Source organism: Olea europaea, chromosome 22 (genome assembly GCF_002742605.1).
Source record: "Olea europaea var. sylvestris chromosome 22, O_europaea_v1, whole genome shotgun sequence".
In the NCBI taxonomy this organism is placed as follows: domain Eukaryota; kingdom Viridiplantae; phylum Streptophyta; class Magnoliopsida; order Lamiales; family Oleaceae; genus Olea; species Olea europaea.
The window spans coordinates 11390509-11402639 of NC_036258.1; the positions used below are offsets into that span (position 1 = coordinate 11390509).

Genomic DNA, 12131 nt, shown 5'->3' on the forward strand with positions numbered 1-12131 from the left:
GAAGAAAATATGAATTAGATGAAGAGGTAATGATAGTATTTTTTATTCAACGGTGGCTTCATTAAAATGAGATTTTGGGGGAAATGTATTTCGGAATGGTGATTTTTTGGAGAATGTGTGGTTAAAATATAATGAAAAGTTTTTGGGTTTACGTATAACTTTAGGAATAGTAATCTTTCAAAGAATGTGGTTGAAAATGAGTTTTGAAAAATGCATTTTAGAAAAATTGGGCCCAAATGGGCTACATATGAAACGAACAAAATAGGTCTAAGTAGCTACATCACAATGGATAGAAATGGCTTCAACATTAATTCATTTTTTACATTGGATAGTTCTCAATGAATACCATTCAATGATCTAGTTAATAATGCATAGCTTAGGAAAACAATTGAAATGAATTCAGGGTTCTCTGTGAATCAAATGATAAAGGAAACTCTGTGAAACCCATGTACATTTATATGGATTATAAAGGAGACAAGCTTGGTGAAACCATTCAAGTGAAAAAATGAAGATTCACTGTTAGGGGAAACGCTGTTGTAAATAGCATCATGAGACATCCATGTGCTGTACGCTTAGGTGCAACTTATTATATTAGAGCTTATATTTATATTGGTTTGTGTATAAAAGACAGAAAGGTCATGAATTAAAGAGACAAACCCTGGAGTCTTCAAATGGAAGTTCCCTTTTACATACATCTTATCTATCCCTTTTCATTCAATATAAAGTTAACTAATATCTAATAATATATTCAACATTTTTTGTTGATGAAGCAACAAGAACCCTTAAACTGAGGGGCAACGGCTATACAACTTGCATTCCTCACCACATTCAACAGTGAAGTAACTAACTTATTTGTTATGGAGGTTGGCTGACCAACATGACAACACAAGCAAGGGCTTAATTTGGAGACAAATATCCACACTGAATTTTAAAACATGATAGTAAAGATTACCAGTTGAATCGTATCTACAAATTTGTCCAGGTATTCATCTGCTCTTTCACCAAGCCACTTCTCCAATTCAGCATAGGCTTCACAATCCTGGAACCCTTGCTTACTGTTATGCACCCAGACATGGCCTTTACCATCATCCTGCAATAGGAAAAAGGAAATGAAGTTAGCATGACTGTTAGACCAAACTTCTTTAATTAAGGCTTAAACAACGTCGTGAAAAGTGGATAGCCTGCACTGTTGGACAACATTGTTTTTAAGGCTTAAACAAAAATGCGAAAAGTGGATTACAGACTGAATAGACAACAGCAGTGTGCAATTAGCCATCAAATAATTTGGAAGAGGCCAAGAAACGGTCCCACCATGAAAAAAACAGGGAGAATAAATTCTAATATTCTTCTTCGTAGTCTATAAAATTGTAATATATAATCCTATATGTAGACACATACAACTGATTTTAAGAATGTATGTACGAGAAAAATGCCTAAAACATAGGAATTGTCAAATTTTATAAAGTCAAATATCCAATTATCAATGATTCCTGAAATTCCTTTGTAACTGATTGCATAAAAATCACCCCTTCTCTGTCCACATACTTTCTTGTAAGGTACTTGATCTAAGCAATAAGCTCGGATCTATTGGCTCCACAATCTGTTAAGGGAGAACATAAAATATTATCTACTTTAGCAAAGAGAGTAGGAACATGTGTGAGAGATGATATATTACTGTGCTTAGTTCGATATTACTGACCAATATAGCTTCTGGAAATCAGGCCCGAAAAATTACAATTCTGGTTGAAAAAATAGAAACTCTTTTGAGTGAATGAATGCCGTGGACTCATTTAAATACTACAACAATTACAAACTATCAACAAAACAGAATTCATTAGCCACATAAAACCTAATGGTATAGAAGCTACATGGTGACAATTAACTTCAAATGAGTTAATCCCTGGTTTTAATTAACGAGTTGAAATATAGAAAGTTTCCAAAGTTCTATTGAGAAAAGGGAAGAAGACACTCTTTTTGGCTTGACAATTCATAAAAGATAATAGAACATTTCTAAAACTATGCAAGTGTTAATTTGCAATGCTCATAACAAAGAGTGCTTGCCTGGCCAATGTGTTTTAGGTTTGATACAAATATAATTATTTGAATATGAAGTTATAGCTTCAAAACATTGTTTACGGTCAGTTACTTCGAAAGATGATATAATTTCTACATATTTGTTGATAGGGGCCGACAAAACTCCCAAATCAAATCGAACCGGAACCAACCACACCCGGCCCAACACTTACAGAACCTAACTGAGCGGTTCTTCTTAAGTTAAATACTTAAACGAATATCTGAATCGAAAATCGACATATTCGATTTCGATTCTAAACCAAGAACCGAGGAACCGAATAAAAATTAAATCTCCCTAATTTTATTTTAATTTATATATCTTAAATAAGCCAAAATATTTTATTTTTTCTAAATAAATTTGCTAACTAATTAATTTAACCCAAACCCAAAATATGATTTTCCTATATCTAATTTTCAGCCCAATTCCAACTTAATCAAATTGACCTAGATTTTACCAAAATCTATTACTCTATCATAGTGTCGTTTCTACAGTTCTAGAGAAATCGAATTGGAAGCTCCACTACACCTTTCTTCATTATTGTGAGTTCGCTATCTTCATTTTCCTGTGATTCTAACAATCAAATCTATGGAGAACTCAACAAAGAAAAGTACAAAAGATATATAAGATTGGACTATGTTATTTTATAAGAGCTAAAATTGAATATATCATTAGTTGAATTATTTTAGCATTGTTGTAAATATTAAAAAATTTAATTACTATATGGAACTCAGGAACTGAACCGAACAGATGAAACCGAACTTGAACGGTTCCATAATTAAATTTGGACCCAACGATTCCACTTACTAAATTCATGAAAATTTGGATCCGGTTCGATTCTCTTTAGGACCGAACCATGTCCAGCCCTATTTGTTGATGTCCACACCCTTATAACTTGAAGCAAGTCATTTTACACGTTGAAAATTTACAAGACATAAGATAAGCAAATATACCCATTTCACTGTTTAATTGATAAAAGCTGGTATAACATATTTTCCTATGCATAGATTCTACTCTTAGTATTTGCAGCACACAATTCTAATCTCTAAAGTTGGAAAAGGTCAACGATCATTGCCACATATCTACACTCCCACACATCATTAATTATGCATCCAAAATAAAAGAATAAAAGATGAGCTAGTTCATATAAGAATGTTTACGATTAAATCAGTAACATCAACAACGCCAACGATGCCACGACCATTATCTCCATTATGAACCATACTTCCAACTCTCTTGTAAGCCTACAAATTAACAAAATAGAAACTATATTAAACAGAGGGTTGGTTTAACCTATGACAATATAAATAGGGGAAATGCAGGGGGCAACAAGAATGACCAAATCCAAAAAAATAATAATAATAATAATAATAAAATAAAAAAAATGAGGAAGTCCTAAAGATTCGATTGTAAAACATTTTCACGTGTCTACAAGTAACATTTACTAAAAGATGATGCTAGCTAGTTGGACTCGAGAAAATGTAAGCACAGATTGAATGTAGTTCCTATTATTCAGTAGATACTCCTCAATCCCAACCTCGTTCCATGCAAGATAAACCAATAATGAGAATTTTTCCACATGAACACATGGTTCCACGTAAACAATACATTTTCTCCCTATGTCAGAGATAATAGAAACAAAAGCAGTAGCATTGACATGAAAGGTTGCATAAGAATATTGAAATAGTTTTGACAACCTTCAGTAAAGGATTAGTTTCTAGTATCCATGCACAATAAATTCAAATATCTCTCTAACTCAGTTCATAAGTTAACTTCATCTAATTATAAACATAATATTTATCATTTCTTACTAGTTAATAGCGAAGGCTAGTCTAATCTGTGGGTGTTCATGGTTAGTTAATGTGGTGTCAGAAGGTCCAAAATTAAAAAAAAAAAAAAAAAAAAAAAAAAAACCTGTTTTTTCATCCAGTAAAAAACTGCCAACACAGATTCTGTCATATAAGGTGGCAAAAAATGATGTACAAGTAGTTAAATCCTAATTCCCACACTTAAGTGGTTCATCACTTGAATGACTGGAGGAAGTTCTACGATAGGTCACATGATATGTCCTTAACTGTGAAATCCCGAGATTTATCGAGGAAGCAACTGATTGATTCTCCTTACCACTGCGTAAATTATACTGTCTGATTTCTTGCAGTAAATCCCAGTTGATTTTTAGGGAATTTGTTCTTTCCTTCTTTACTTCATTACTTGTACTACAAATAGGGCTCATTAGAATGTATAATTACAAGTGAGAAATACAGAAAAGCTTCTGATTTCATGGTATCAAAGCTAGGCTCGTCAAAACCAAGCAATCAATTACGGAAATTCACGAAATACTACTTGGAGATGACATCTCTTTAGCAAAAACTGGATATAAGTGTCAAAGAAGAATGGGAATGCCTCGAAGACAATGTACGGTACAAGAAGGGGCTGGAGAATGAACCGGTCTATGAATTCTTGGCCGGGACTCGATCGTGATCTGGACGACGTCAAGGGAAGGATACTCGGCCAGCGACCCCTGCCTTAAAAACTAGCAAAGACTTCTACGAAGTGAGAAGAGAAGAAAGTCGGAGGAAGACATTGTTGAAGGAAGCAGTTTCAATTAGGCCAGCAGGAAGTGAAGCATCGACCTTAACATCCAAAGGAATTGGGCTTGGTAAAATGTCAGCTCTTTTAACTTAAGGGAATGGGGCTAACTGAAAATTCAAGAGGATTTGCTAGTGGATCAAGCCCGAAACAGCAAAAGGACGACCTTGGTGTGAACATTGCCGTACCGTAAGCCAGGACACAAAAAAGACAGATGCTGGGATATACATGAAAAATCGGTCGAATGGAAACCAAGACAAAGCAATAGAAATCATGGATACCAAGCGTCTATTGATTATCAAACAAAAAAAATCCAAGAAGCCAAGTAGTGCATTTAATCCTAAAGAGATAGAGCAACTCTACAAAATATTCTCTAGCCTCCAACCATCAAGTCAAAACCCTTCAAGTTCACTAGCCCTCATACGTAATTTTTGAGAGCCTTCAAATCAACCACCCAATTTAAAACTTTCTGGATTATTGACTCTAAAGCATATAATCAAATGATGGACTCCTACCACCAACTTTCCTCATGTTCAAATTGTGCTGGTAATATTAAATTTAAAATTGCAAATGGTTCACTTTCATCAATCGCTGGAAAAGGGAATTCTCCAAATTTCTGATTCTATAACTTTGGAATATGTCCTTCATGTTCCAAACTTGTCTTGCAATTTACTATCTATAAGCTAGCTAATAAAAAATTCCAATTGCTTTGCTAAATTTCTTCCGTCTCATTTTATTTCTAGGACCTATCATTGGGGAAGACGATTGACAGTGCTAAAAATGTGAAGGATTTTACTACTTTGATGAGCCTTACTGAAAGTAAGCGTCAAATTACACTTTGTGATTCTACATCTGCTTTTAGAAATAGTGATATTATTTTACGGCATTTTAGAATGGACCACCCTAACTTTCAATTGTTGAAACGTGTATTTCCCTCCATTTCTTGAATAAAAAGTCAATTGATCTTCAATATGAAATCTGTGAATTGGGAAAATATCAACGTACATTATTCCCAAAATCCACATACAAACCATCAAAACCATTCACCATGATCCATAGTGATTTATGGGGGTCTCTCACGAACTCTGAACCGTACTCATGCAAAATAATTTGTTACATTTATCTACGATCACACTCGAATTTGTTAGATTCACCTACTTAAAGCAAAATTTGATGCCCATTTTGTGCTTGTCAATTTTCATTTCATCATTCAAACACAATTCCAAAAAAGGTCCAAATCCTACGGATTTATAATGGCACAAAATACTTCAACGAAATCATGTGGGACTTCCTCCAAACAAATGGAATAATTCATCAAAGTTCATACATTGACACTCCCCGACAAAATGGGATTGCCAAACGCAAAAATAGGCATCTTTTAGAAGCTGCTCATGTCTTAATATTTACTATCAACATGCCTAAAATGTTCTGGGGAAATGCTATCCTAACATCTACATATCTAATCAACAGAATGCCTAGCCATACTCTAAACTTCGAATCACCCCTCCAAAAATTTCAAAAGTATTTCCCAACCTCTCGCCTTAACTCTAACCTATCACTGCATTTTTTCAAGTTCATTCTCTTAATCGAAGCAAACTTCATTCCAGAGCAATTAAATGCATTCTCATTGTATTCTCCTACTCAAAAGGGCTATAAGTGCTATGATCCTTCCACGAAAAGAATCTGCGTAAACCTTGATGTCACTTTCTTTGAAAGTACCCCGTACTTTGAAAAAAATCTCTTCAAAGGGGGGATTTTGCATGAAGATCGATTGTTGGACTTTGATATCTTTCTTCCTGAACCTATCCCAAGCACGAAACTTATCCCACGATCTGGTTCAATATGCCATTGACAAGAGAAAACTTGAATCCAAGGGAAGATGTAGAATAAAAATGGTAAGAAGATAATTTTTTATTCAAGAAAACCAAAATCAAGGTACAAGGAGAATTTTACATTCGAAGCACCAAAAGAGTCGGAACCAATGATAGCTCTAGATCCTCATGAAGCATCAGAAATTTCTTATATGAACTTACCCATTGCTCTCAGAAAACAAAAGTCAGTCATGTACTCTCCACCCTATTTCAAAATTCATGTCATATAATGCTCCATCTACAAGATTTCATACTTTTACATCTCACCTTGACTGTACAAAAATCCCAAATAATGCATCAAAAATTTCCAAATGGAGAGAAGCGGTATTGGAGGAAATGTGAGCACTAAAAAAATTGAAAATTGGCAAGCAATGGATCTACCGAAAGGAAAGAAATATGTTGGGTGCAAATGGGTCTTCAATTTGAAATACAATGCTGATGGGGCAATAGAATGATATAAAGCTCGATTGATTGTTAAAGGATACACACAAACTATGGCATCGACTACACGAAAAGATTTGCACCGATGGCAAAGTTGAATATAATTCGAGTCCTATCATTAACAGCCAACTTAGATTGGTCACTTATGCAATTAAACATTAAAAATGCATTCCTGAATGGCGACATTACCATCAGGCTTCTACAGGATGGATAAAAAAACACAGTGTATGTAAACTCAAGAAGTCACTGTACTGACTCAAATAGTCACAAAGAGCATGGTTTGATAAATTTGCAAAGGTTTTGAAAGGTCTAGGATATCGAAAGCGACGTCAGATCACACTATGTTTCTCCAACAATTTGAAAATAAATCTAAAATGATTTTGATCGTATATATCGATATAATTCTAACGGGAGACAATATAGTGGAGATGGAAAGACTAAAGAAGAACCTAGCCACTGAATTTGAAGTGAAGGATCTAGGACAAATACGATATTTCTTAAGAATCAGAGTTTCAAGATGGAAGAAAGGAATAAGTGGCTTGCAACGAAAATGTCCTTGACCTCCTAATTAAAACTAGCATGCTAGAGTGTAAACTAAACGATACACCTGTGGATGCGAGAAAGAAAATTGAAGATGGAAATCCAGTAGAAATAGACAGATATCAAAGATTAGTGGGAAACCTAATCTATTTGTCACACACTAGACTAGACATTACGTTTGCAGTTGCCAAAAGTAGTGCTTAAATCGAGTTTAGAGCCATTGTACAAGGAATATATGGACTGTGGTTAAGAAAGCTCTTGGAAGAACTACGTATCCCAGTAAAGCGTACAATCAGATTATTGTGATAACAAAGGACCGAACAACATTTTCCTTAATCCAGTTCAACATAACCGAACTAAGAATGTCAAAGTAAATAGACACTTCATAAAAGAAAATGTTGATGAGGAAACAATTTGCACGACCTATGTCCCCAAACAAGAACAAGCTACAAATATCTGACTAAAGGAATATCTCGACAAAAGCTTCATGATTTTATAAGCAAGTTGCATATGATCAATATTTACGATCCAACTTGAGGGAAAGTGTTGAAATCCCGAGATTTTTCAAGGAAGAGAATGAATTGATTCTCCTTACCATAGTAGTGTAAATTATGTTGTCTGATTTCTTGATGTAAATCCAACTGAGTTTTAGTGAATTCGTTCTTTCCTTCTTTACTTCATTACTTGTACTATAAATAGGGATCATTAGAATGTACAATTACAAGTAAGAAATAGAGAAAAGCTTCTGATTTCATTAACCTTGAGATGTGAGGAGAATGAAGACGAAAAAAACATTTTAAAGATCAAAGTGAAATCAAATTTAGAAGGTACCTCAATGAAAAGTGAGTATATCGTAAGACAAGTAATCTGTTAATGTCATTTGCCACCTTAAAGGAAACGAATTCATATTTCATGTGATTCTCTTGTCATTTAAAATTTAAAATTTTCCATTATTGCCTTCTGTTTGAGCAATCTATTTGCAGTAACTTCAGATTTCATTACAAACATCCTACTTCTCTCTTAACTTTTTGGTTGGACAAATGGTCTGTGCCCTAATTTCATGCCTAACTCGATTAAAGCATTGTTTTTCACTAATTACCAATCAATTGAGAATTGTGTAGCTTCCATGATGATCCCAAGTACTGGGTAAAAAAATTGGTAATTTAATATATGTACAGTCCTGAAAGAAAGTTAATAAGCAATAGTACAGACAAATTTGTAGAGTAAAAGTCATAACCAGTGATAGAAAATGGAAAACAAGAAATATTATCAAGAAGTAATGCCAAACATATACCCAACCTAAATTTAGGAACTATCGATTGTACCTAACAAGTTCAAATTAAAAAGCACGATGATTAGTTTCAACTTATCAGACAGTTGAAATTCAATTCAACAAATCTAGTCGATGCAGGACAAATATCACCAAGATAGAAAAGCAAAAACATAAAAACCAACAAGATGCAATTCAGATAATTTTGTGGAAAAATACAGAAAGGGTATCAAACACGTTGCATTCATATTTCAGATTCAGGAATAGGTTCTAGTAAAAAACATTCAATAGTGAAATTAATTTTGAGGCTATTGGATAAAAAACAATGTTACACAAAGTGAAGAGAAGGGCATTCAATTACTTTCTTCATTTAGTTAAGAGCAAGGAAAACTACATTCTCACCTCAATTAAACGCCCATGCCAATATAGAAACATTCCACAATTTGCTTGCTCCCATTCTAATTGAGAACGGCCAAGCGTAAGTTGAACTGGTTTTCCCATGACAATACCATTTTCAATGATGGTGTTGTTTAGAGATTTTGCCAGAGGTCGACATTTTACCTATTAAGAAATAGCATATTAACAGTGCAATCTTCTCAATGCAATTGACATAGATACACATGAGAGTGTGTGTGAGAGACGGTGCTTGTGCGTCAGTGATGCATGCAATTACCCGGGCTCCTTGTACATAGATCTTCATACGTGGATCAAAGAAGATGACCTCCAAGTATGATCTAAGAGAATAATCCAAAGGCACCTGGAATGGAAGGAAACCACAATCTCATTTGTACGTACAATAATCATATTATACTGATCAAATTAAAGTGGAGAAATATACCTTCTGAGATATTTGGCCTGGACGAGATCTTATCCTCCTGGAACGAATGAGTATGTCACCTTGATGGAAGGAACTCCCTCCACTCATCCCCGCTTCCCATTGCAAGCTATAATTTGATCCCCATACATCTAAATTCCATATAAATATTTGTGTACCTGTGCTATTTCCACTGAACAGGCCTGCTTTTTCACCAATAAGGTACTTATCAAATGGAGAAAATTCCTTGATGACTTTCAAATTGTATTTTGCAGAAGACTCATTCTGGACACTTGTATCTACTTCCATAAACTGCCCAATTCTGCGGTAGCTTACAACAGGGATCTCCAAATTCTACAGCATAAGATTCACAGAAGAAAATAGACGGTTTAGACAGGAATAGACAATTTGTAGGAAAATATGGGACAAAACAATGAACTCCGAGCTGGGGATTGATTGCATACGTCTTTTCCTTCATTTAGTGACTGGGAAAGAAATGCAATTGATCTGGAGTTTGCAGTTTGGGTAAGAACCAAAGCATCTTTTCCAAGCCGCATAGCTCCTGTCTGAAAAACAATGTCCATTAAACTTAAGACCACGTCATGTACAGGAGGAAAAAACAATTTGAAACTAGAAAGATTAAATCTCAAAGGAAACCTATAACTCTATTAAATAAAAAGGAAAATATATTTTAACCATATTTTAATAAAATAATTCTACAGATTTAACTCTTATGCAATTCATTGCTTTTCTCAAATTAAAATAAAAGGCAAACATATTAGGCAACAGCCTCTCAGTTATCTGTATCTCAACTACTTATAAACTGTTCTCTTCACATTTTTCATGAGTTTATAACACCAAAACAAGCAACAGTCCTCATGAATTTTCTAATGTGAAACATCCTTTGGAATTGATAGCAAAATTTCTGGTTTTCAACACTCTGTCCAGCCAATTCATGATAATTTATAATCACAATCAATCATGAATGACATTTAGAAATATTTATCTTAAGCAAGGGAAATGTTCGCTTGTGTTTCTATTATGAAAGACAAATATAAACTTTATTTGGGGTTTCTGGTTGGGGGTACAAACATGGGTTTAAAAGCTCATATGTAAATCAATGATGTCTCATCCCAAAACTTATATGGGTGGCGTAGTCTGCTTATAAACAAATCTATCGTATTTAGAAGCAAATTGGGACAAGGTTACAAGTCATGCTACTTTGTCCATATCCTCCCTCATATGGGACTCGAGTTAACAATTGGACAGGAGAAAAAAATTTAAATAATACACATAAACAAATGAAAACCAAAGGCAAACACAAATGGTGTGGTAAGTTTAAGCACTCACCAAACTCAAACAAGCTCTAATACCCTGTCAAAAGACCACCTCACCTCAAAACTAAAGCTACTAGGGGAGACAATTTTTGTTATTAATATCCACAACAGCTCAAAATCCAAGAGGTCCTTTGCTATATTGATTCCCCGAGACATCAAATACATACATATGTGTAGCATTCTTGGGGTCCTTACACTGCATGCAGGAATGTGATTTATTTCACTATCTAAAACCATGAAGTTTCTGCTATTAAAATTAAATTAAATCTGGAGCTTTAACTTTTAAAGAACATTCCTTTTTATAGTAAGGTATATTTCTTCCAATATAATGGATTTCAATATTCCTTTTTTCTTTCTCCAGTCTGTTTTTCACAATTTACTTTATATTTCTGCCTTTAGCTGATAGGTATTAAATCCATTTTATCAGCATAACCCAAAATTTATACATGTAAATTTCCTTTCGGTTTAGTCATAACCTTCAGAATTGAGGTTGAAAAGTTTCCAATGACATAGGCAAGTTTCATATTCGACAATAATGCAATTGGAGACTTCTAAATAATTGTCAAAGAAACACTATGGCGAATAAAAGCCCAAGGCAACGCCAAGCATGCTTCACTTCCTTAAGTATTCAAGTTATATTCCTGCTCACATCCCCTTCACAACACAGTGCATCAACAAAGAAAATTATATTCAGTACATAGTGGCCCTCTTTTACTGATTCAACACAACAGAGGAAAATATGGTATAATTCCCTACCGTAATTCTAAATGGATCCTAAAATAGGTTACAACTCTTGCCATTATCTTCTATTTCAAGAGCATGCAAATGATGGCCACAATGCAATTGACTACCAGCTTATTCTTATTTTTCGAGTCTTACCTTGATTTGCTCATGGTCAGACAGGTTAAAGCTGTCAATGATTTGTGACTATGCAAAGTTCAAGAGAGAACCATGGAATATCTGATGAGTGTTTAGGGCTAGTTTCAAAAGATAGGTCAAATTGAAGAGAGTTCTCTTTTTGATCTTCCTCTGCTTCTGAAATTTGGGTTAGGAGAAATTGATAGGGAAAGATTTTGATGCCGAGGGATTGGGATTGCTCCCATCATCCCTTGACTATGATGCTATTGACTCAGTTGCTAAGGGGTTGAAGCCAATTTCTTCATCTTAATGGTTTTTCTCTTCCTGTACCCCTTCCTCC

The 12131-nt window shown here is 34.4% G+C and overlaps 1 protein-coding gene across 1 annotated transcript in view; it reads right to left on the bottom strand.

Annotated features, from left to right (window-relative positions):
- LOC111371161 (MORC family CW-type zinc finger protein 3-like) overlaps window positions 1-12131 on the bottom strand; it is a 57283-nt gene that overhangs the window by 27861 nt on the left and 17291 nt on the right. The window contains exons 11-16 of the mRNA XM_022993068.1: window positions 10061-10162; window positions 9621-9950; window positions 9456-9539; window positions 9185-9343; window positions 3232-3315; window positions 953-1090 (exon numbers count right to left, since the gene is read on the bottom strand). Of these exons, the coding sequence (XP_022848836.1) occupies window positions 953-1090; window positions 3232-3315; window positions 9185-9343; window positions 9456-9539; window positions 9621-9950; window positions 10061-10162 (897 nt within the window). The remainder of the gene's footprint in view (window positions 1-952; window positions 1091-3231; window positions 3316-9184; window positions 9344-9455; window positions 9540-9620; window positions 9951-10060; window positions 10163-12131) is intronic.